Below are 26,788 nucleotides of genomic sequence, written 5' to 3'. Positions count from 1 at the left end.
GATTTAACTACATCTAGGGTATCTTCCCTTATTTGTATACCATTTTGTAAACCTTTATTGTGCCATAACTTAAAAATTCTGCAAGAGATTCCTGCTGGGAATTCTGGATTTTCCCAAATTGGTAAATATTTAGAAACTTTCCAATTAATTAATACTTAGTTCTTTACAGAGTTTTTGCCATGCTAATATAAGGTGAAAAAATATCTTCATTTTAGCTTTTCTTTTGGGAATTTCTATCATAGGGAGATGGATTAACGCCTTTAAGGAGAATGGTATCATTATCCCTAATTCCATTTGGAGTCTAGTTATGTATTCTTTTTCTGTTATCCAATCTAATATATATTTACTTAAAGATGCTAAATTATAGTATTTAAGATTAGGTAATGCTAATCCGCCTGCTTTAATATGTAGGCTAAGCTTATAAACAGAAATCCGTTTACGCTTCTGATTCCAAATAAATCTTGCCGTTATCCCATTAAACTGAGTGATATCTTTAGTTTTAATCAAAATAGGTAAATTTTGTAGTAAATACAATTATTGCGGGAAGAATATAGTTTTAATCATCGAAATTTGAGATGAAAGTGAAATGGGTAGTGTCATCTATTTATCTAGATCTCTTTTATATTTCTCAAAAAAGGAGGTGAAGTTTAACTTATACCAGGCAGCTGGATCTTTATGAATTTTAATACCCAGATAATTTAGAGATTCCACTTTTTTAAAAGGACAGGTACACCCTGAGCCTTTATTTTCAACAATCCATAAAATTTCCAACTTATCTGAATTAATTTTATATCCGGAAAAGGACCCAAATTGTAAAGCCAATGTTAAAAATTGTTGAATTGTTTTATCCGTATCGCTTAAAAATAATAATAAATCATCCACGAAAAGTGTAAGTACCGATGTAACTTGTCCAATCCTAATCCCCACTAATTCCTGTCGTAATCTAATTGCAAAGGGTTCTATTGCTAAATTGAATAAAAGGGGTGATAGGGGACAATCCTGTCTAGTACCTTTTTCTAAAATAATATCTTTAGTTAACTCAGAATTAATTAACAGATTGGATATTGGATCATGATAGATTGCTTGTATTAAATTTACAAATTCCCCTTAAACCCAAATTGGAATAACATTGTGAATAAATGATCCCAGTTAATAAGGTCAAAAGCCTTTTCCGCATCCACCACTAACAATGCTAAATTTGGTTTATTAAATTTTTCCTTGTCCTTGGGTCCAAAAATACTCAAGCACCGTTAAGACTCTACAAATAATTTTAGCTACATTTCTACCCATCATAAACCCTACTTGGTCTTCATGGATTATTTTCCCCAGATATTTTTTTAATCTGTTTGCTAAAATAGATATAAGAATTTTGTAGTCACTATTAAGTAACGATATTGGTCTAAAGGATGATACATTTTCTGTGTCTTTATCTTTTTTGGGTATCAGAGTATTAGTGGAAGCTGAAAAATATTTTGAGGGTTTTTTATTCTCAACGAAATATACATTAAAGAGTTTCACAAGGGTATCAGGAATATACTCGTTTAAGATTTTATACAATTAATTTGGGAGTTGGTCTGGCCCAGGTGCTTTGTTTGTTTTGGATATTTTAATCTGAGCTATCACCTCTTCCAATGTAATTGGAATGTTTAATTCCTCTAAATCTTGTTCCAAGATTTTAGGTACCCTACATATACTCCAAAAGCTTTGTTTGTTTTGTGTATTAACCTCCTCCCTCTTGTAAATCTTCATATAGTGATTATAAAAAATGTCTCTAATTTCACTATGATTGATGACCACTCTACCTTCAATCCTAATTTTATTAATCATTGTATTACTTTGTCTATTCTTTATCAAAGCTGCAAGATATTTGGCTGATTTTCCATAATTTCCACAAAATTTTGCACTCAACTTCAACTCCTCTTGTATAGATTGTTGTTTAAAAAATAAATCACTTTCTTGTTTTTTTTCAATATGTTTACCCCAACAGTGTTTAGAGGGATTGGAAATATATAGTTCATAGCTGTTTCTAACTTGATTAGTTAGTTGTAACTCTCTTGCTTTATATTTCTTTTTCCATTTACAAAGATATGCCCTTATCTCGTCCCTTATAAATGCCTTAAAGGCTTCCCAAAAAACCTCTGGTTTATTTGCATACTCTATTATTATAACAATATTCATTCCATTTGGTTATCAACCAATTATTAAATTGTATATTATTCATTAGATAAGTGGGGGGAAAAATTCAGCCCACACTTAATCTGGAGCAAGACAACCGCATGGTCCGAAATGGAGATATCTTTAATATCTGTACACAAAACTTGATTTAAAAGATGCTCTGATACAAGAAAAATATCTATGCGTGAGAATGTACTAAATGATTTAGATTTGCATGAATAGGCTTTTATATCAGGATAATGAGTCTGCCATATATAGGCTGACCATATTGCCGCTTTAAGAAGGAACACATATGAAAAATACATATGTGAGGGTTCTTATACAAAACCATTTCTTTAAACAGCCCTGAAAACAGCCCTGACATATGTATTTTTCATATGTGTCCCTTTTTAAAGCGGCAATATTGTCAGCCTAGCCATATATCATACAAATTCAAATCTGTCATGAAGTTAGAGAGTATCCTGTTTTTCCCTTGCTCACATTTATTCAAATACTTAAATCTATCCAATCGTGGTCTAGGGGCTATATTGAAGTCTCCACCAATAATAATTCTGTTAATACTATACCTCATTATTTTAATTTTCAACCTATCCCAGAATTCTTTATCTAATTTATTTGGGCCATAGACATTACACAAAATCATTTTTACATCCTGTATCACTACTTCTAGTATAAGATATCTTCTTTGGGAGTCTATGTCTCGAGTCAGAATGTCACACTGTAATTTCTTATGAAATAAAAATTGCCACCCCCCTTTTTCTCCCACAAAATGGTGAGTATATTATGTTCCCCACCTGCCTCCTCAGGTTTTAGATGGGTCTCTTGTAGGAAAACAATTTGTGGATTGAATAGGCTTAGGTGTTTTAAAATTAACTTCCTTTTAATGGGGGTGGTAATCACCCCCACATTCCGAGATAGAATGTTTACCTTATTTATTTTTCCTTAACTGTATATAATAACACAAAACCTACTCTTTATCCTATAAAGGAGATAAATAAGGGGGCAAAAGGGGTTCCTAGGAAACCATGGGTGGAGAGAGGGCGAGAGCAGGGGGATGGTGGAGGGAGAGAGAAAAAAACCCCACAAACATTAAAACCCTGAAATAGTCCAGACACCATCCATTTTTCTTATTAACTTAAATTACAAAGTCCCTCACTTTTTATTAGCTTTTTTTAAGTTCCTTACATAGGGCCTGTGCTGAATCTGCATCATTCATTACATGTGTAGTGCAATTTATCTCAAGAATACTTTTAGCCAGATAGATTAATCTTGCTTGGAAGTTGGCATTAATACACTTCTTACAAAATGGAGCCATAATTCTCCTCATTGCTGCTGTCTCTGCCGAAAAGTCCTGAAAGAGTAGTAGCTTATATTGTTCTATTTTACATTCTTTCATTTTACGATAATTACTTAAAATACTTATCTTGTCTTGGAAGTTGAGATATTTAATTATAACTGTTCTGGGTTTAGAATACCTGCTATTGCTGTCCTTTACGGGTCCTATTCTATGTGCTCTCTCTACGAACAAGGGAGTTTCATTTAATATCCCCAAACACTGTGGTAGCGCAACTGACGCAAAGGCTAATAGATCACTATATTTCTTGATCTCAGGCAAGCCAACTACTTTTATATTATTACGTCTAGACCTGTCTTCAATCCTAATTTGTAGTGCTGATAATTTCCCTTCATGTGTGTTAACAATTGTTTCATTATTATTTGCTTGATCTTCTAAATTAGAAATTCTGAGCTCTGCTTCATCTAACCTACTTGCAAATTGTTTAATTTCCATAGTAAGATTAGAGAGCTCTGCTTTAATTCCTTCAAACTGGGGTATAAAAAGATGAGATATTTGTTTTAATAATAACTTATTCTCTACAGAGATTGGACTAGATTCATCCTGACTAGTTAAACTGTTAGCATTTCTGGCGGGTTTTTTTTCTCTAGATTTGGGTGGCATAGCTGGAGATTTATTAGTGGTTAGTGTCATGAATTTGTCCATTCAACACAGAAGGACAACAAAGAAAAACAAAAAACAAAGAATAATCAGTTTTGACTGGGCCTTCCCAGATTACAATAACACAAAGTGCCAATAGTCTCTTGTGGACCCTAAATAATTAGAGTCTAAATGTTAAGAAAAAAGAATGGTGAAAAAAGTAAAAAAAAAAAGGTAGTGATTGAGATCAAGGAGTGAAAGATAGAAAGAGAAAAAAAAAGAAACAGGAGTCCTCATATAGAGGTTCTCTCCTAGGTGCCTAAGGCTATGCCTCCCAACTTATAATGCCAACAAAACTCCTCAGTAAAAGCCCATCATTCTACAGTGAGAAAGATTATTCACAAGTGGAAAATGTTCAAGACAGTTAACAGTCTTTCCAGGAGTGGGCGTCCTAGCAAATTTGCCCCAAGGTCAGCCCATGCAATGCTCAGAGAAATTGCAAAAAACCCAAGAGTTACATCTTAGACTCTACAGGCCTCAGTTAGCATGTGAAATGTTAAAGTTCATGACAGTACAATTAGAAAAAGACTGAACAAGTATGGTTTGTATGGAAGGGTTGCCAGGAGAAAGCCTCATCTCTCTAAAAAGAACATGGCAGCACAGCTTAGGTTTGCAAAGTTGCATCTGAACAAACCACAAGACTTCTGGAACAATGTAATTTGGACAGACCGAGACCAAAGTAGAGATGTTTGTCCAGAATGCATAACTGCACATTTGGCAAAAACCAAACAGCATATCAGCACAAACACCTCATACCAACTGTCAAGCAAGGTGGTGGAGGGAGATTTGGGCTTGTTTTGCAGCCACAGGCCCTGGGCACCTTGTCGTCATTGAGTCGACCATGAACTCCTCTGTATACCAAAGTATTCTTCAAGCATTCAAGGTGTTGCAATGGCCCAGTCAAAGTCCAGACCTCAACCCGATTGAAATGCTGTGGTGGAACCTTAAGAGAGCTGTGCAAAAACAAATTCACGCAAACCTCAATTAACTGAAGCAACATTGTTAAGAAGTGTGGGTCAAAATTCCTCCACAACGATGTGAGAGACTTATATTGACATACATAAAATGATTACTTCACGTTATTGCTGCTAAAGGAGGTTCTACAAGCTATTGAAAAAGAAGGTGTACTTAGTTTTTCACACATGGTTGCTCCATTTTGGCTTTATTTTAGTTGAATAAATCATGACACAGTGTAATATGTTATGTGCTGTTGTTCATCTGAGGTTGTTTTTATCTAATTTTAAGACCTTCTAAGGACTAGACGATTGTTACTATGTACTGCTAAGTGAAACTATAGAATTCAAAGAGGGTGTTCTTTCTTTTTCACATGACTGTATGTATTTACAGACATATATACAAATATAAATACATACATATATATGTACATATATATATATATATATATATATATATATATATATATCAGTGAATTGGAGCCCTTTGCAGTTAAGTAGATTAAAACTTGAAAAAACATATTTATGCACTCCAGTTCTAAATGTTTGATGTCCCTTTAAACATTCAACAACAACAAAAATATTAGCTACAGGGAATTTTAAAAGCTGAAAAACACTCATGTCATTGTTTGCCTGTTCTTTATTCCTATTATGAAGCATTTTCCAGACTGTCCTCTGCAAGCTGTCACCTAGGGCAAGCAACTTGTCACTGATATTTAATCTGACTTTCTTAAATCCAAAACAACAAAAAAAGCATTGATGACAAATACAAACTGGTAATCAATAATAGCCATAATTTCTTAGTTTCTTCTAGTAACATTTGGCTTTATAATATGAGCAAAAGAAATGAAGTGAAAATTGATACAGTAATACATAATGTGAATACATTTTCATTATCAAGGCTACAGACTTGAAAAATGCAAAATGAGACTCAAAATCCATTTGTAATTCAGCACTTTCTTGTCAGGATACACAATCATATTTTTTTTCTGTCATTAATATTGCCAACTTTATTACATTTTTTTTAAGTTCAAAAGCACGAAGATTGAGTCATATATTTCAATTATTAGCCATTTTTACATTCTGTACCCTTAGCGTTTATGGTTTTATATTAACAAGGACAATATATGGTAGGAAAAAAAGCCAGACAGTTAATTAATGGTTTAGCCCTAATTACAGTTTTGTAACACTAGAATTAAGTGAAAGTAGGGAACCATGTTTTACCTCCCACGTAACAGCTGCTGTATACTTTTGCATTAACCTATTTATTACAAAGAACAAAAAGTGCAAAAGTGCTGGTACAAAAAGTGCTGGCTATGTATGAAGAGAAAAAAAAATATTATTTATATCAATATTTTTCTACAGTATACTTGTTATAAAAGTGTCCAAGTTCTTGATATTCACCGTAGATATGAGTTGGCCCTATTTTGTGGAACTATTCTAATTGCATGTCAATGAGATATTTTAATGCAAAAAAAAGAGTGCCGTGAATTGTTAAAGCAAGAGATTTTTGCATCACTGATAATTATGGGGTCGATCTCTACAATAGTCACCAGACTGCTGCTTCTTAACCTATTACCAGGGCCGGTGCAAGGATTTTTGTCTACACAGGCGAAGGTGCATTTTGACGCCCCCACCCCCAATCCTCACCACGATACCACAAAACCCACCCCGACAATACCACCAACCACCCAGCCCTCCTCCAGACCACCCCCATACCAAGTACATTTTATTTGCGCTCCATTAAACTAACTTATTTTTCTTGTACATAAAATCACAAGTCCCCTCACCTCCTTCCCCAATGCATTCAGAAAATGTTGGGAGTAGTGTATAGTGTGACTTGACAGTTTTGATATTAGGAAAGCTTGTTTACCTCCTACCCCATTCTTAGAAAATAAAGTGTTTGTTACGTCCTATAGTTATGGTGACAAAGCTGAAGGGGGAATTACACTTTTCAGTTTTGCTCTAAGCCCCTGATATAATATAAAGTACCTAAAACAAACAATTTTACTGTTGTATGTTTAAATGAGTGTTCAGGTTCTGGCCAAAATTGCAACCCTTTACTGTCCACCAAAGTGTTAACTATTTCAAACAAACAACAGAAGGTTGAATAAAATCTCAAGGATCATAATCTAAAAGTCTATTATTACTATGGAATTCATCTACTTTAAAGCAGGGGTGTCCACATTTGCCAAAAATGGAGGTTTGGTCATTAATGTTAGGATTTGCCACAGGACATATTATATTATACTCATGCCACAGACAATGCTTTAAAATAATAATAAAAAAAATTATAATAGCATTATTTAGTTAAAATTACACAAGAAACTATTTTTTATAAATTAATTTAATATAAACTGTGTATACCTCTCTAATTTATGGCAATTTTGCAATAGTCTGGGCAGCCCTGCTTTATTGCGATCAACATTTAACAAACATATTTCTATAAAAATTGTACTGGATCTGATATTAAATTTGTTAGATTTCATTAGTAATTAAGTAGTATTTTGCAAAAAGATAAGTGGGGTTGTCTTGTTACAGAAGATGGAAATATGGTCAGCAAAGGAGTTCATGAATATCTGATATGAAATTACATGGGATGTTTAAAATAGATAGAATACTTGAGACTTGGGACTAATGTCTTATTCAAATTTTAAATGTGAGGAACTATTCCGAAAACAAGTTTGAAACTATAGCATAAGCAAGCAGATTTGAAACTTTGCTTTGTTGACTTGTGATCTATGTGAGCAAATACCTCAATGCAGCTGTTTATTTGTTTGTGGGAACTGAGTCTGGGGCTCTACATATAGCATATAAATCTATTCATGGCTTGGTTAGAGCAAAAATATTGTTCACCTCAGTGGGGTTGTACCAAGAGCCATGCAAGGATTTTTGCAGTGTATTTAAGAATGATGCATTTTAGAAAACTCTCTTATTGCACCAGTCGATTAAACAGCCAGAGCCAGGAATTCTGTTATAAATAATTAAATCGCCAGATCACCCTATTCCGACCAGACCTACCTCTCACCTGTCTTCACTAGTAAAGCTGCCGCCGGTCTGGCCATCTGGTGCGCGTCACTCACGTGGCTCCGCAGCCTCAGTTTCAAAATAATTTTTGACTCTCAGTGACGTGACAGTCAGTCACGGTGCACAAGGTGCCAGGATCCACTAGGTTTGTTTCATACTTTCGACTTTCCCTCTCAGAGAGAGAGTTGGCTCCTCCACCACTGTCGGTCCGCCTCCAGGCTCCATGTCTCTCAGTCAGATAGGCGTTACGCCCTGCCAATGCGCAAGTGAGAAGTCAGCTTTCAGCCTGCCTTCACACTGACACTGTCACACGCACGCGAATGCCCTCCCCTGCCCAGCAGCCCATGCTGTCAGTGCCCCTAGCAAATAATGGTCAGAACTTGAAAGTTTCCTGACAGTGTGTCACTCAGTGTGCCGTGTGCGCTGTGCGCATATAATTTAAATAATTTTTCACTACTCAATGCCGTCAGCGGCAGTCAGGCAGATCCGGCGCCCCCCTACTGAGGCGCACTAAGGTGGCTGCCTAGCCTGCCTTACACAAGTGCCGGCCCTGCCTATTACGCCAACTGTTAAAGGGACATGAAACCCCCAAATTTTCTTTCATGATTCAGATAGAAAATACAATTTTAAACAACTTTCCAATTTACTTCTTTTATTTAATTTGCTTTCTTCTCTTATTATCCTTTGCTGAAAGGTTTATCTAGGAAAGCTCAGGAGCAACAAATATTCTAGGTTCTAGCTGCTGATTGGTGGATGCATATATATATACTGATTGTCATTGGCTCACCCATTTGTTCAGTTAGAACCCAGTAGTGCATTGCTGCTCCTTCAACAAATGATACTATAATTAGAAAGTTGTTTCAAATTGTATTCTCTATCTGAATCATGAAATATTGTTTTGGGGTTTCATGTCCCTTTAAGTGGCGTATCTCAATCCCTCTGGACTTTTCTGACTGGGGAGATTGAGAGCCCCTGCTCGTGTGTGATTTGCTGCACGTGATCAGGGCGACATTGCAAACTTTGCGTAGTGTGCAATGTTAAATGTGGGCAGCTCATTGCCGGTCGGACAGATGTACACCCCTGTCTGCGCGGTCTTTTATAATTCTGGGCCATAGTAAGCTAGGATTAGTAATGCAAAAAATAACATTCTCCAAAAATATAATAGGTAATATTTTTGTATTAGTGTGTAAGATTAAAGGAACATGTTTCCCAAATGTAAAATTACTTGAAAGTAATGTCGTCCAATTCTTTTGGAACTAACATTTATTGAAATTCATTCCCCTAAATATTTGTCTGCATGCACTAATCGGTATTTGTTTCATTTTAAACTAAATGAATACTGAATATTTACGAAACATTTACATTAGTTTTCAATAAACTTGTAGCATTATACTTACCTCTAACATACTGGAGAGCTGCGCTAATCCTAAAAGACAATCCTTTAACACAATTAGCCGCTCTAATCCTTTAAGACAAGATCTAGGATCCACTATGCTAAGCCTCCTATTAGTATGTTTTAGAGCTATAAAAAGAAGGATTGGGTTTAGCGTGGTTCTCCAGTGCACTAGTGGTAAGCGTTTATCCCCTTAAAAGTCATTTAAAGAAATTAATTTATACTGATTAATTCTCAGTATTTTTAATTTCTTTACTAATATAAAAAAAAATTGATTTCATCTACAAGCAAGTTTTGGGGTATAGCCGTATTCCACATCATTCCTTGCAGTCGGGTAGTAGTGGCTTTAAAGCAGTTAGGAACTTGTAAAGAGGAACTTACTGTGTTTTCCTAACAATTGCTGCCCTAGTTTAGAAAGCCTGAGTTGGATACTCTGCTCTTTCTTTTTCAAAGGTCTCTGTGAAGAACTGTGTCTTTGCATACCTTGTTACTGTCTACATGCTGGACAGTTGGGGAGACCATGCACTTAACAAATTAAAAGACACTGATTTTTTATTGGGACATAGATAATCCTGTTGTATGGGTTACACTGGGGCATGAAGCAGGCACTGTAGTATGTGTGAGACTAACATTTAAACTCTTTTAAAAAAAAAGGATAAGGCTTTATTTTCTGACACATATTTACTTGATAAAACAATACAAGTTTAAACTGAAAGTAAGGCTGAATTTTCTATTTCAGCAGCTTATTCATTTCCCCTTTGCTTTAAAATAAATAATGCAACATTTTAACCTTTTAACACCATTAGGACGTTGTATTCCGTCCAAATTTTGCTGGGCTTTAGAACCAAAGGACGGAATACAATGTCCTAACTGCTTGGCTTTCCTGAAGCCACTTCAGCTTCCCTGATGGGATCACAGTCAGGAGGGCATGCCTAGCTTCATAGGGACACCCCCCTGACGCGATCCCATCATTGAAATCTCTTGATCACGTGTACGATCACCAGATTTCAATTAATTGTTCCGATGTAGACACGTTAACCCAGGCACGAAAGGGTTAAAAAACGGTTATTTCTGGTACTCTGTGTACCAGGAAGCTATTTTTAGTGCCTCTCTGTGTTGCAGCAGTAATTTGAAAGTCAGACAACATAACGACAGTTACTGTCACAAAACCGGCTTTACTTCATAACGTTTCTGAAGAAAAAATAGTTTCGGTCTTAATTGGTAGCGGTCACGCACCTTAATAATTGAGGCGTGGGGTTGCCTGAGGGGTATTTTAGAAGTTTATTTGATGTTTATTAAATGTTTTTTCTTAACTTTTCTCACATAATTTTAGCTGGGGATCGATCCTAATTTGGGATACAATTTAAAGTGTATTTTTTCCTTGGCTTATTTTAATTGAATATTATAATCTTTGAAATTTATCTGTACACATTTATTTACTGTTTCACAACATGTCTGATATGGAACAAGAGTCTGCTCTCATGAATTCATGCTTATTATGTTTAGATGCACAAATTGCAGCTCCTATGCAATTTACTTTTTCATGTGTCAAGAAAACCTTGCAAAATAAAGGTAACATTTTTGAGCCTAATGTCTCTCAGGTGGATGCTGTTAAAATAATCTCAGCTTTCTCCTGCTACGCCCCAAGCCTCAATGGTGTCACATGCAGTGCCCTGCGGTTCCTCTATAACTCCTAGTGGAGTTTATTTAAAAGCAGAAATTGCTGCCCAGGTATCTTCAGCGGTATCTGCGGCATTAGCTGCCATTCCCAGATTACAGGGAAAACGCAAGAAGAAATCTAGAAATTCAGAAAGTAAGGTGCCTGTCCTCAGTTCTGCTTCCCAAGTTGCCCTTTCTCATAAGTCTGATGAGGAAGATACATCAAGACTTTCTGAGGGTGAAATCTCATATTTGGGCAGCATAATTCCTTCTTCTAAGACTGAGGTGGTATCATTCAGATTTAAGCTTGAACACCTTTGTGTATTGTTAAAGGAGGTTTTAGATACTTTAGATGACTACAATACCCCTGTCATTGTCACTCTTAAGAAATCTAGTAAATGTAATAGTTTCTTTGATGAACCTTCCACTTTGGAGGTTTTTCCTGTGCCGGACCATGCTAGGGAGATTGTCTCACAGAAATGGGAGAAGCCAGGAGTATATTTTTCCCCGTCTCCCATTTTTAAAAAAATGTTTCCTGTCGAGAACTCCATTAAAGAAACTTGGTATACTGTACCCAAAGTTGAAGGGGCCATTTCCACTCTGGCTAAGAGAACCACTATTCCTTTTGAGGATAGCTGCTAATTTAAGGATCAGATGGACAAGATGCTGGAGCCTTATTTGAAAAAGATATATGTTCATCAAGGTCTCCAATGGCAACCTGCGGTGTGTATTGCCACCGTGACTAGTGTGGCATCTTATTGGTTCAATGCCTTGTCTGATTCTCTTCAAGTAGAGACTTCAACTTCCTTGGATGAAATTCAAGAATTCAAGGATGTCAGAGTAATTTTCATTCCTTTCGTAACTTCAGAGTAAAGCCTTCCCCTTTTTCTTCCAAGCAGGAACAATCCAAGTCTTCTTGGAAACCCAATCAGTCTTGGAACAAGGGGAAACAATCAAAGAAACCTGCAGATGATTCCAAATCAGCATAAAGGGTTTGCCCCCGATCCGGGATCGGATCAGGTGGGGGGCAGACTTTCTCAGTTCTCTTAAGCCTGGATACAAGATGTACCAGATCCCTGAACTGTGGACATAGTATCCCAGGGTTACAAGTTGGAATTCAAGACTTTTCCTCCAAGAGGCAGATTCCTTCTCTCAAGATTATCTGCAGACTAGATAAAGAGAGAGGCGTTCTTGAAATATATACATCTTTCCTCCCTGGGAGTGATAGTTCCAGTTCCAGTGCAGGAACAGGGTCTCAGGTTCTACTCCAACCTATTTGTGGTTCCCAAAAAAGAGGGAACTTTCCGTCCAATTCTAAACTTAAAGTGTCTAAACAAGTTTCTCAAAGTTCCATCCTACAAGATGGAGACTATAAGCTCCATTCTTCCTTTAGTACAAGAGGGTCAGTTCATGACAACTATAGACCTAAAGGATGCGTATCTTCATGTTCCTATTCACAGGGACCATCACAGATTCCTGAGATTTGCCTTTCTGGACAAACATTTCCAGTTTGTTGCCCTTCCATTTGGTCTAGCCACAGCTCGCAGAATTTCAAATTTCAAATTTCAAAGGTTCTGGGGGCTCTTTTGGCAGCGATTCATTCTCGTGAAATTGCTGTGGCACCCTACCTGGACGACATATTGGTTCTGGCTCCATCTTTTCAACAAGCAAAATCTTACACAGACATATCGTTGTCTTTTTTTCGTTCCCACAAATGGAATGTGAATCTGGAAAAAAAGTGCCCTTTGCCCTGCTACAAGAGTAGTGTTCTTAGGGACCATATTAGATTCTCTATTGATGAAGATTTTTCTGAGGTCAGGAAAAACAAAATAATTTCCTCTTGCCCCTCTCTTCAGGCTACTGCTCATCCTTCAGTGGCTCAATGTATGGAGGTAATTGGTCTGATGGTGGCTTCCATGGACATCATTCCTTTTGCTTGATTACATTTGAGAGCTCTCCAGTTGCGCATGCTCAGACAATGGAATAGCGACCATGCGGATCTATCTCAGAAAATAGAGTTAGAATAGTCATCAAGGGATTCTCTCCTTGGTGGATTTCTCAGCAACATCTGTCTCAGGGCACATGCTTTCGGAGACTTTCCTGGGTAATCATGACCATGGAAGTCTGGAACTCGTTAAAAGCACAGGGGCTTAAGACTCGGTAGGAGTCTGCTCTTCCCATCAACATCTTGGAGTTGAGGGCAATTTACATTGCTCTATTGGCTTGGCCTCAGTTGTCCTCAGCCCAGTTTATCAGGTTCGAGTCAGACAACATAACCTCTGTGGCTTATATCAATCACCAGGGAGGAACTCAGAGTTCCTTAGCCATGAAAGAGGTTACTCGGATTCTTCAGTGGGTAGAGACCCACAATTGCTGTCTATCTGCCATCCACATTCCAGGAGTAGACAACTGGGAAGCCGATTTTCTGAAAAGACAGACTTTTCATCCCAGGGAGTGGGGAACTCCATCCAGAGGTGTTTTCCAGCTTAGTCCTCAAATGGGGGGTGCCGGTGTTAGATCTGATGGTGTCCCGTCAGAACGCCAAGCTTCCAAGGTACAGTTAAAGGTCAAGAGATCTGCAGGCCGTTCTAATAGATTCTCTGGTGTTCCTTGGGTTTTTCAGGTTGGCATACCTGTTTCCTCCATTTGCTCTCCTTCCACGAGTCATTGATCATATCAAACAGGCAGGGGGGGGGTTGGTGATTATAATAGACCCTGCATGGCCTTGCAGGATCTGGTTTGCAGACCTAGTGGAGATGTCATCTCTCCCACCCTGGAGACTACCTCTGAGGAAGAACCTTCTGATTCAGTGTCCCTTCCTTCATCCAAATCTCGTTTCTCTGAAGCTGACTGCTTGGAGATTGAACGCTTAATTCTGTCTAAGCATAGTTTTTCTGAGTCGGTCATTGAGACCATGATTCAGGCTTGCAAGCCTGTTACTAAAAAGATTTACCATAAGATATGGCATAAATATCTTTATTGGTGTGAATCCAAGGGCTACTCTTGGAGTAGAATTAGAATTCCTAGAATTTTATCTTTTCTTCAGGAAGGCCTGGAGAAGGGATTGTCAGTCAGTACCCCGAAGGGCAGATTTCTACTTTATCAGTTTTACTACATAAACGTTTGGCGGATGTGCCAGATGAACAATCTTTTTATCAGGCCTTGGTCAAAATCAGGCCTGTCTTTAAGTCTGTTGCTCCTCCTTGGAGCCTTAACCTTGTTCTTAAAGTTTTACAGCTGGCTAAGTTTAAGCCATTGCATTCCATAGACATTACGTTATCTTGGAAGATTTTTTTTCTTGTTGCTATCTCTTCTGCTCGAAGAGTCTCGGAGCTTTCAGCTCTGCAGTGTGATTCCCCTTATCTTATTTTTAATGCCGATAAGGCAGTTCTTTGTACTAAGTTAGGTTTCCTTCCTAAGGTTGTTTCTAATTGAAATATAAATCAGGAAATTGTCCTAATCCTTCTTCTTCCAAGGAACGTTTGTTACACAATTTGGATGTTGTACGTGCTCTTAAATTCTACTTACAGGCGACTAAGGATTTTCGCCAGTCCTCTGCCCTCTTTGTCTGTTTTCTCTTGGAAACGTAAAGGTCAGAAAGCTACTGCTACTACTCTTTCTTTTTGGTTACAAAGTATAATTCATTTGGCTTATGAGACTGCTGGACAGCAGTCTCCTGAGAGAATTACGGCTCATTCCACAAGAGCTGTTTTCTCTTCTTGGGCTTTCAAATTTGCAAGGCTGCAACTTGGTCTTCTCTACATACTTTTTCCAAATTTGATACTTTTGCATCGGATGAGCTTTCTTTTGGGAGAAAGGTTCTTCAAGTGGTGATGCCTTCTGTTTAGGACTGCCTGTCCCTCCCTATTTATCCGTGTCCTCTAGCTTGGGTATTTGTTCCCAACAGTAATTACTCAAGCCGTGGACTCACCATATCTTAGGAAAGAAAAACAAAATGTATGCTTACCTGATAAATGTATTTCTTTCTGGATATGGTGAGTCCACGGCCCCACCCTTTATTTTAAGACAGTTGTTCTTTTGACTATAACCTCAGGCACCTCTACACCTTGTGTTACTCCTTTTTCTCCATTTCCCTTCAGTCGCATGACTTGTGGCTTTGGGTAAGGGAGTGATACTTGCCTCCTCTTTGCCTCCTCCTGCTGGCCAGGAGTGATATTCCCAACAGTAATTACTCAAGCCGTGGACTCACCATATCCGGAAATAAATAAATTTACCAGGTAAGCATAAATTTTGTTTTTTCTTTAAATATCATTTATGAATTCCATTAATCCCTAATGTAAAATATCTGTAAAAAATAGCTGTCATTTTCATGGTGAAAAAACCCCAGCCAATCAAGCTTCACCAGTGCTGAGGTCACACTTTGCTTTACTGTGATCTCTTGGGATATCACCATCATCTTTTGAGATTTCATAGTAAACTTTGTTAAACTGACAAGGGAAATAAAGTGACGGTGTCTGCACATGCCAGATAGATGCTCCCATGCAAGTCCTGGGACAAGCACCCTGATTAGATGGTTAAAGTCTCCTTTACAGTGGGATATGACTACTGAAGGAACCTCCTTTTTCATACTGATGTTCATGTAATATTCTCCCTTAAAGGTCAGAAGGTTCTCTCCACACTTAAATTGTCTTAAAGGGATAGAAAAGTCAAAATTTAAATGTGCATAAATGCATTTTAATTTGAAATAGAAGCATTTTTGCAATATACTTTTTATGCAAAACTTCTTCTAGTAAATGTTATTACAGTTTTTTTGTGGCATTTTGTGTGTATTGCTTCTGAATACATATTTATTTCATGCAAGCTACTGTTCACCCTCTGAGAAGGTTTGGTCTTGAAGTACTGGTGCATGGGCACTCACAGCATATGTGCATATGACGCATAAAAACAATAACGTTTAATAGAAGCATTTTTGCAAATGGAAATATATTGCAAACATGTTTCTATTTCACATTGAAATGCACCCATGCACATTTCATTTTTTACCTTCCTATCCCTTTAAATTGTACAGTTATATTTTATCTTAAAGGTTTGTTATTGAAAATCGTAAAGTACGCAAAGGATGCTTAAAAAAGAAGCAAAATGATATAGAATGTATAGATGGCTTGTCGAATAGAAAACTGTAGAGCTTTTTTATTTTTTAAAATTCTTTCTGAAACTGAAATAATTCTATGTTGATTCTACAAAATATAAAGCTGCTGGTCCCCACACACACTTTCTGTTAGGGAAATTTTTTAAAAGATTAATGAGGAAAAAGCAAAATAAAACATGTCAAAACGGACACATATTTAGAGTTGACCTCTTCAATAAAAGGCAACCTCCACAAATTACACTATAGATTATCTGGTTCAAAATTGATTAAAGTCACATTTGACCTTCCAATCAATTTGTGAATTTTGCATACATTTCAGGGGTCAAAACATTCCTCTTAATATAGCATAATTACATGAAACATAATTACTTTAGCTTAAGTTGGTTGCTACCATTTTTTTTTTTTTAAATGGAAGATAATTTTGCAGCTTTTGAAAATCAAGATGTTTTTATAAATGTTGCTACCCCCAAAACAAATCATAAGGTATTTGGTGGCAAGTATCAAATAGTCATTATTTTCGTTTCATATTTAGATGCATTTCACACTTTTGCCCAGATTTCAAGTTAATATTTTCTTTTAAGTGGAGAACATAGGACTTAGAAGTATTCCTAATGCATCTTCAGTTTTAGCTCAGTTGATCTAGCACAATTTAGGGTTAGCACACAAGCAATAAATAGAAAAGGCTTTTTTTAGTGCACACCATTCAAGTATATGGGGAGAGGGAGTTAGCAAAGTTGCGATACCCAAAGTCATAAAGTTAGCACTCAGTCTTTTAAATTGTAATACCAGTGATAGTTTTTTTACACATAAATACATACACACACATACACACACACACATATACACACATACATACATATACACACATATATACACACACACACACATATACACACACATATACACACACATACACACACACATATACACACACATATACACACACATAATCACACACATATACACACACATACATACACAAATACAAGATGGAGTTGATGCACAGCCTAGCAAACACCCTTAACAAACACTACAGCACTAAGAAAACCTTACCATATCAAACTGCAGCTCAAATTGTCCTTTGGTTATAGGATCCAATGTTGAGATGTCTTAAAGTATAGTAAAAGGTCAAGCAAAAAAAAAAAAATTCTGGCGTATTTAAATGAGCTTGAGATAGACCACAAAAATTAGTCTCAATCACACACACACATACACATATACACACACACATACAGGGAGTGCAGAATTATTAGGCAAATGAGTATTTTGACCACATCATCCTCTTTATGCATGTTGTCTTACTCCAAGCTGTATAGGCTCGAAAGCCTACTACCAATTAAGCATATTAGGTGATGTGCATCTCTGTAATGAGAAGGGGTGTGGTCTAATTACATCAACACCCTATATCAGGTGTGCATAATTATTAGGCAACTTCCTTTCCTTTGGCAAAATGGGTCAAAAGAAGGACTTGACAGGCTCAGAAAAGTCAAAAATAGTGAGATATCTTGCGGAGGGATGCAGCACTCTTAAAATTGCAAAGCTTCTGAAGTGTGATCATCGAACAATCAAGCGTTTCATTCAAAATAGTCAACAGGGTCGTAAGAAGCGTGTGGAAAAACCAAGGCGCAAAATAACTGCCCATGAACTGAGAAAAGTCAAGCGTTCAGCTGCCAAGATGCCACTTGCCACCAGTTTGGCCATATTTCAGAGCTGCAACATCACTGGAGTGCCCAAAAGCACAAGGTGTGCAATACTCAGAGACATGGCCAAGGTAAGAAAGGCTGAAAGACGACCACCACTGAACAAGACACACAAGCTGAAACGTCAAGACTGGGGCAAGAAATATCTCAAGACTGATTTTTCTAAGGTTTTATGGACTGATGAAATGAGAGTGAGTCTTGATGGGCCAGATGGATGGGCCCGTGGCTGGATTGGTAAAGGGCAGAGAGCTCCAGTCTGACTCAGACGCCAGCAAGGTGGAGGTGGAGTACTGGTTTGGGCTGGTATCATCAAAGATGAGCTTGTGGGGCCTTTTCGGGTTGAGGATGGAGTCAAGCTCAACTCCCAGTCCTATTGCCAGTTTCTGGAAGACACCTTCTTCAAGCAGTAGTACAGGAAGAAGTCTGCATCCTTCAAGAAAAACATGATTTTCATGCAGGACAATGCTCCATCACACGCGTCCAAGTACTCCACAGCGTGGCTGGCAAGAAAGGGTATAAAAGAAGAAAATCTAATGACATGGCCTCCTTGTTCACCTGATCTGAACCCCATTGAGAACCTGTGGTCCATCATCAAATGTGAGATTTACAAGGAGGGAAAACAGTACACCTCTCTGAACAGTGTCTGGGAGGCTGTGGTTGCTGCTGCACGCAATGTTGATGGTGAACAGATCAAAACACTGACAGAACCCATGGATGGCAGGCTTTTGAGTGTCCTTGCAAAGAAAGGTGGCTATATTGGTCACTGATTTGTTTTTGTTTTGTTTTTGAATGTCAGAAATGTATATTTGTGAATGTTGAGATGTTATATTGGTTTCACTGGTAAAAATAAATAATTGAAATGGGTATATATTTGTTTTTTGTTAAGTTGCCTAATAATTATGCACAGTAATAGTCACCTGCACACACAGATATCCCCCTAAAATAGCTATAACTAAAAACAAACTAAAAACTACTTCCAAAACTATTCAGCTTTGATATTAATGAGTTTTTTGGGTTCATTGAGAACATGGTTGTTGTTCAATAATAAAATTAATCCTCAAAAATACAACTTGCCTAATAATTCTGCACTCCCTGTAGACATGCACACACCCATACACAAGAGGGAGTTGGTGTGCAACCTAGCAAAACACCCCTAACAAACACTACAGCACTACACATACTGCTTACTTTCAGTTGTATTTCACTCACCGCAAGTTTAGCGACCTCTAGTGATGATTAGAAAAACTGCAGCCTCATAAACAAGATGCTCTGAATTCTGACTCTGTTTGAGTGGCTGGGCCCCATAAACGGATGGGCTCAGCAACTATGGAGACCTACAGTTGCAAAAAGTTTCCCTTTTACTTCTTATATAAAATGTGATTTGTACTCATGGTATTCTATGTTGAATGGATACCTAGGTAAGTTGTGTGCACGTCTGATGTGCTACATGAAAAAAGTGCTGAAAATGATTCATCTTGCAAAAAGATAATATTCATGCAAAACTGCTGCCATATAGTGCTGCAGACACGTGCACACTCCTAATCTTACCTTCCTGCTTTTCAACAAAGGATTATAAGAGAACAAAGAAAAATTCATACGATAAGTAAATTGTAAAGTAGTTGCATGCTCCATCTGGATCATGAAAATACAAATTCTATGTAAGTAAGGGAATTCTAAAAAACAACCTTCCGCTGTGGCAATTTGGCTACAGCAAAATGGTATTCTGACTGCTTTGTGAACAGATGAAAGTTGTAATTATTTTCAACCATTTTACCTGTTAACAGCTGATTGAAAATGATTAGATGCTTCTAAATACACCCAGCTTAAAGGGACATGAAACCCAAAATTTTATTTCATGATTCAGATAGAGAATACAATTTTAAACAACTTTCCAATTTACTTCTATTATTTAATTTGCTTCCTTTTCTTGTTATTCTTTGCTGAAATGTTTATCTAGGCACGTTCATGTGCAGCAGAGAACCTAGGTTCTAGCTGTTGATTGGTGGCTGCATATATATATCGATTGTGATTGGCTCACCCATGTGTTCAGTTAGAAACCATTAGTGTATTGCTGCTCTTTCAACAAATGATACCAAGAGAATTAAATAAATTAGATAATAGGAGTAAATTAGAAAGTTGTTTAAAATTGTATTCTATATCTGAATCATGAAAGAAAACTTTTGGGTTTCATGTCCCTTTTAAGCAGTGTTGAAATTGTTACTATTACCATTTTTTTATGTTTTTAATTTACCCTTCTGAAATGTAAATATATAGGTATCATATTTAGAATTAATAAAGTTATTTTTTTTTAATTAATTCAAGGGTGCTTGTGCTGCGGACACAGAACCAGTAACTTTACAAGGGGGGATTCAGTTTGGTCTCTCCAGGAACAGCCACGCTGCATTTGCTTTTGATGACACTAAAGTAAAGAATACGTAAGTCATATTTAAATGCATCTAAAATTTCATTTTAAACATTTTACATGTAACAATTACCTTGCTACATTTATTCTGTTATTTACTTTTCTCAGACTCTCAATTGAATTTGAAGTGCGCACTGAGGCGGAATCTGGCTTATTATTCTATATGGCGCGTATAAATCATGCTGACTTTGCTACAGTGCAAATAAAAGAAGGGATGGCTCACTTTAGATATGATCTTGGTAATGGGGACACCAGTACAATGATTCCCCTGAAAGTTAACGATGGACAGTGGCACAAGGTAAGTCATGGGAAATCCTAAAACATGGCAATGAGCTTTACCAGTCATCACTGGTATTTTTGTTAAAAACAAAAAAGAACCCCTATATAATATGAATTTGCTTTAAATATTATTATTGTTTTTGTTATATATTTATAAAGTGACAACCATATTCTGTAGTGCTGGGTACTCAGTGACTGATCCATAGAAACAAATAAAATATACTATTATTTTATAAAGAATACTAAACAAAGGACATTAATAATCATACATACTATTGAAGAATATTGGTTGCATTACATTAATTTGAAATATTGGTCAATTTGTTCTAAATTAATTTAAATAAAAATGTTCTGCAGACATTCATAGATTCAGAATAATATTGCATATTCCTATTTAAAAAGGGATTTTTAATTAAAAGAACACTTGGTTTATACCGACTTACATGACAACCAATATTTAAATACTACATTTTGCATTTACGTGTTTCACTTTAATGCTGTGTTCAAAATAGGAAAATGTAACACGATCTGTAGATTGTTTCATTACTACGAACGTTATGGGGTTTTTTGGATTGGTTTTTGAAGCCCTTTCAATTCATTAGCTTAGCTGTATATTAAATCAGTAAAATCACTCAAATGAAAAGGATATAGCAGGAAAATCTAGTTAAACAAATAAAAACAAATGACAATAAAAAATAGGGATATATTACAGGGATATATTACAGGCTCTTCAAAGCATTTTTACAGGAACATTATAATGTTCTAACATTAAATATGCTTCCAGTGATCCGTTTTACCTGCTGAAGTGTATTAAATTCCAGTACTGCACTACTAGCCATACAGAAGCGATGTAAACAAGAGGCAGCACCAGAAATTAACCACTCACTGGGGATTTGAAATGGTTTTCTTGCAACATCTTTCAATACAATTAATTATTATGAGCTTCTTGTCTGAATACATTGTCCCTTTAACCTCTTTACTGTGCTTGATGCCTCATAGTCGTCATCCACATAATGAGTTAATTTGCCCGTTTACGGCCACACGTTAATTTATCACTCTACTTGTAATCTAGCTCATTATTGTTGAGCTCTGAAGTGTCATGATGTGTAAATAAAATAATGGTATGGTATGGAGTGAATCTGTAGGGTCTGCTAAAAAGAAAAAAAAAACGCTCAGCACATATTTGGGGATGGCTCAGCAGTTAAAGGGTTAAGGGAAGTAAAATACACATGGCCAAAGTGAAAGCTAAATATGGCAACTAATTAATTTCATATTGATTATGACTGTCTTAATATGTTGGAATCCAATTTTATTTACTTAAACATTAAAATAACTCACAATTATGCTTCTGAGTGATATAATAATACACATATTTAAAAGTTCAAACACTTAATTGCAATAAAAAAATTAAGAATCTGATGATAGTGTTTATGTTTCAGTATGTTTCTTAGTTTAAATATATAATTTAAGCTGTATGTTTGACTATTTAAAAACAAATGTCACTTTAGGGTTGTTCTCTTGACACGAATGCTTTTAGAAAAATAAAGGAGTAAATAAGTAATTATGGTGTTATCCAATGGGATTCTAGTCTATTGGCTTTGAATTAAAAAATCTGCAAAAAAACACTAGATTCATTTGAAATTGAAATAGACCCCAGGGCCCCTATTTAACAAAGGTCTGTCGGACCTGATCCGACAGTGCAGATCAGATCTGACAGACCTCGCTGAATGCGGAGAGCAACGTGCTCTCTGTATTCAGCATTGCACCAACAGCTCTTGTGAGCTGCTGGTGCAATGCCGCCCCCTGCAGATTTGCGGCCAATCGGCCGCCAGCAGGGGGGGGTGTCAATCAACCAGATCGTACTCGATCGGGTTGAATTGCGGCGATGTCTGTCCGCATGCTCAGAGTAGGCGGACAGGTTATGGAGCAGCGGTCTATAGACCGCTGCTTCATAACTGGTGTTTCTGGCGAGCCTACAGGCTCGCCAGAAACACGGGCCCTCAAGCTCCATCCAGAGCTTGATAAATGGGCCCCCAAATGTGAAGTGGAACATTTGTTCTAACAATAAAATTTAATTTCATTAGCTTAACATTATTATGCCCCACAGTATATTACCTTATTGAGGAAAACCTCTGCAATTCCTATATTATTCAAGTGAGACTATTTATTATAATAGAGGTGCTTACTCTTTAATACACATGTTCCATAGAACAGCATGCTGTATGGTAGTATGTTGTTTCACATATTTATCCTCTCTATTCACTAGTAAATCTAGATTAATATTTCCATATCACCAAGGGATACAGCAAATATTATTTCATGCATAGTTACCTTAGCAACTTATGAGATGTATTGTGCTTGTGGACAAGAAGCTAAGACATTTCACTGCATATTGTGTAGGAGTGCCGTGAAAATGAAACCAACTCTTGATGTTACATTGCCTCAGAGATTTTTTGAAATGCTTAGAAGAAGTCTAGACATATTCTGAAATATTACAATATTTGCTTTACTGTTGCAGCAGGGATATGAACAAATTACTGCTAAGTACATTACTAATTGCTGGTATGACAGATGAGTTGGTCAATTAGCCAACTGTGGTACTTGTTCAAACTTAGTTTGTGGTTTCTATTCTAGTAGGGAACCTCACTCTTTCATTCTTCAGAGGTAATGAGCAATTTAAAAAATAAATAATAAATAACTATATAATATATATATATATATATACAGTATATATATATATATATATATATATATATATATATATATACACAGTATATATTGTTTTGTTTTCTTAAATACTTATGTGACATGTTAATGTAGCCAGTGAGCTTCTTTACCACAAGCCAGTACTGCACAGTACTATTTATTGTAAAATCCAAATAAACTGTTTTAAAGGGATAACTTACTCTGATATTTCCTCCCCTTTAATGTGTTCCTAATTATCCATTTTACCTACTGGAGTGTATTAAATTGTTTATAAATAGCTAATTCACCTTTATTTTATAATTTGAAATAGCTGGTTTTGCCTATTGTATCCCCACCTATACTGAACAATTTTGAACTTAAAGTGAATATCAACTTTCAAGAATGAGTACACGTTTTTTAAAAATACTATTAAAAAAATGGTCACTTTCATACATGAAATTTTACATTTCACCGGTTTTGTTAAATACCTTTTCTTCTTGAAGCCGGAGAAGCGATTCCCCCTCCTGCCGCTCCTCACTTTATACGTCAGCAATGACGAATCCGGCTTTCTCCAATCATGGCATTGTCTCAGGCAATGATTCCCCTGTGGGGAAGCCGTGATTGGAGGATGCCCCTGTTTTTAATAGTATTTTTAAAAACCGGGCACTCATTCTTGAAAGTTGACATTCAGTTTAAGTTCTGGTTACAAAAAAATCCCCATATAAACAAGAAGATTTAGATAAAATAATGCTCTCAGTAGGGCTCTATGACAGAGAGTTAATAAACTGTTAAAGTATTGGCATTTGCGTAAACAGTAATAAAGAAGATATGGATGACTTTGTTTAAATAATTAGATAGATAACATATTGAGGTATTTTCTTCCTAAAAGATCAGCCAATTGTATTGGGTTGTGGTTTCATTTATCAGAAAATGCTATTTCATATTAAAAAACATACACAAAGGACTCTCCCCCCCCCCCCATACATTTTAAACTCTACAGTTGGTATAAAAAAAGTAGTTGGAAACACATTAAGGAGAAATCAATCTTACAGTAAACTGTCCCTTTAATGTAGCATTTTTTTTATGTAAAAATCGTTTAACATGTTAAACATCTTCTTGTATGTGCATGATTTAAATATTTAGAGTTTCATGTGCCTGAGACAGTAAGAAAGCTATTGTTTAACAGCTGTCAGTAATCAATTAAAGGGAAATAAAGGTCATATTTTAAATGCATAGCAATGCATTTCACATTTGATTTGATGTATTTTTGCAATATGCTTTAAAATCTAAAACAGCTTCATTAACCTGATCCTGATACAGCTTTAAGCCTCATGCACATGAATCCTTAACATTAAAGGGACATTAACACTTTGAGATGGTAATATAAATTGATAAATTGTATATAATAAAACAACTCTGCAATATACTTTCATTATTTATTTTGTCCTCTAATTCCATTCTGAAATTGTGAGCTTTTCAGTTCCTGTTAGAAATGGAAGTGCAGAACACTGTTATATTCCACACAGCCATTGGCTGCACACTCTAGTGACCTATTTATAACTGTCTCTAATTGGCCACAGCAGAGAAGGTAACACAAGTTACAACATGGCAGCTCCCAGTGTTTTATAGACACTAAAACTTTACACTTATTTTGTCACTTTTTAAACAACCAATGAAACTTAAAAAAATACATCTACATGTTAGTCATGGACTAATCTTTTCTTTGAATGTATCATTGTATCTAGCATGTATTTAGTGTTTAATGACCCTTTAAACATAAAAATGTGTAGACTGCTCATGCATGTGGCATACTGCTATATCAGTGGCATTTGAGCGCACGTTGTGCCAGTGTGTATCAATAGCAATAATAATTATTGTATTTATCTTTCACATCATTTTATTTGCGTGCACTTTAAAAGGTAGAACTAAAGCAGTGATTGCATTTAAAGAAGCAAATTTTTAAATTGAAGGATTCTGTAAATATTTTTGCAATCAAATTTGAAATGCAATAAATGCAGTGCTTTTCAAATTTGCTCTTTATTAAGAGCTTCAAACAATCCAACATACTGCGGGATTCTCATGGTTTGGGGGCTTTGTTTTTTTGTTCATCCCGCAGCTTTCACTTTACATTAAATTTCTTGGTTTACAAACTGAAACCAGGGACCTCCCCAACCCGCCAATTGTTGACTCCAATTCTTCCTGCAGCCATAGTTCCACCCACACAACACTTCCCACAAGCCTTACTCACTCAACCTAAGCCTCATTGTCATGGGTGGCATTCAGCAAATTTTGAATGGGTTGTTTGTCTCTTTACACCTGAGACTTCATTAAAGTCCTTTAGGTCTTCTTGGGGAGAAAGATATAATATAAATATTACAATTATTAATAGCTTTTCTAAATGTATTGTATTTTATATATTCTAATATTTTAAATGCTGTGATGCTTATTCTGTCTTTCACTTTAACTTTATTTCAGATAAATATATATAGGAACAAGCAAAAAGGATTCCTGTTTGTTGATGGTATTTCAAACAGCACTGTCAGCCCAAAGAAAGCAGACATCCTGGATGTGGTAGGAATGCTTTATGTTGGCGGACTGCCTATTAATTACACAACCAAAAGGATAGGTCCGGTAAGTACAAAATGTAATTATGGCTTCCTCTGAAAACCAAAACAACCGGAATATTTTGCTTTAAAATACTAAAATATATACTGACAATATAATAGTAAAGACAAATTTAAACATTCACTGAGCATGTTATTCTAAAGTGCAATGACTCAACTGTTTGTTAAAGGTTAATTGTACTCACTGAATACAACATATTTAGAAAATGAAAACACAAAGCAGGATACTGCCTGATGGGTCAACACAGTGTTTCTCAAAAGCTTTTTGTGTTTTGTTTTTTGTTTGTTTTTTTACTTTGTGACAGTTCTGAGTCTTTCTTTTTATAAAGAATGTTTTGGTAAACTACTATAAATAAAACGTAATATTATAAAAAATATTATCCTTTATTATGCTCACTTATAAAATTAAATCTGCAGTAACCTAAACAAAAAGTAAAGATATATTAAAAATATTCTTTAATCTTAATTTATGTATTTATATTTATTATTATTATTATTATTTTTTACAAATAACCTCCAGAACTATTTTTCTGTGACACAATAGGCAGGTGTTGTATCAAACTAGTTTTTTCAGGCACCTAAGACTAGCTCACAGTTGAGTCACAATCCTTTTCTACTTAAAGAAATGCTTTACAAAGTCCCCTTTTTAGAGACAGAACATTATTTAGGTGCCACTAAAAATAGACATTCATTAAGCTGCTCATAACACCACTTAGTAGGCAGCTTTGAATCCCTTCAACACTAAGTACATGATTGAATATTGTATAG

At 36.1% G+C, this 26,788-nt stretch overlaps 1 protein-coding gene across 6 annotated transcripts in view; it reads left to right on the top strand.

Moving 5' to 3' along the window:
- The window catches only part of LAMA2 (laminin subunit alpha 2), a 1,406,020-nt gene that overhangs the window by 1,363,078 nt on the left and 16,154 nt on the right, over window positions 1–26,788 (top strand). For all 6 annotated transcript variants that reach the window (XM_053710700.1, XM_053710701.1, XM_053710696.1 and 3 more), the window contains 3 exons: window positions 20,333–20,445; window positions 20,541–20,730; window positions 25,872–26,027. In XM_053710700.1, the coding sequence (XP_053566675.1) occupies window positions 20,333–20,445; window positions 20,541–20,730; window positions 25,872–26,027 (459 nt within the window). The remainder of the gene's footprint in view (window positions 1–20,332; window positions 20,446–20,540; window positions 20,731–25,871; window positions 26,028–26,788) is intronic.

This window comes from Bombina bombina, chromosome 4 (genome assembly GCF_027579735.1).
Source record: "Bombina bombina isolate aBomBom1 chromosome 4, aBomBom1.pri, whole genome shotgun sequence".
Lineage (NCBI taxonomy): Eukaryota > Metazoa > Chordata > Amphibia > Anura > Bombinatoridae > Bombina > Bombina bombina.
The sequence above is the reverse complement of the archived record's forward strand: the minus strand, read 5'-3'. Positions and strand labels throughout refer to the sequence as shown.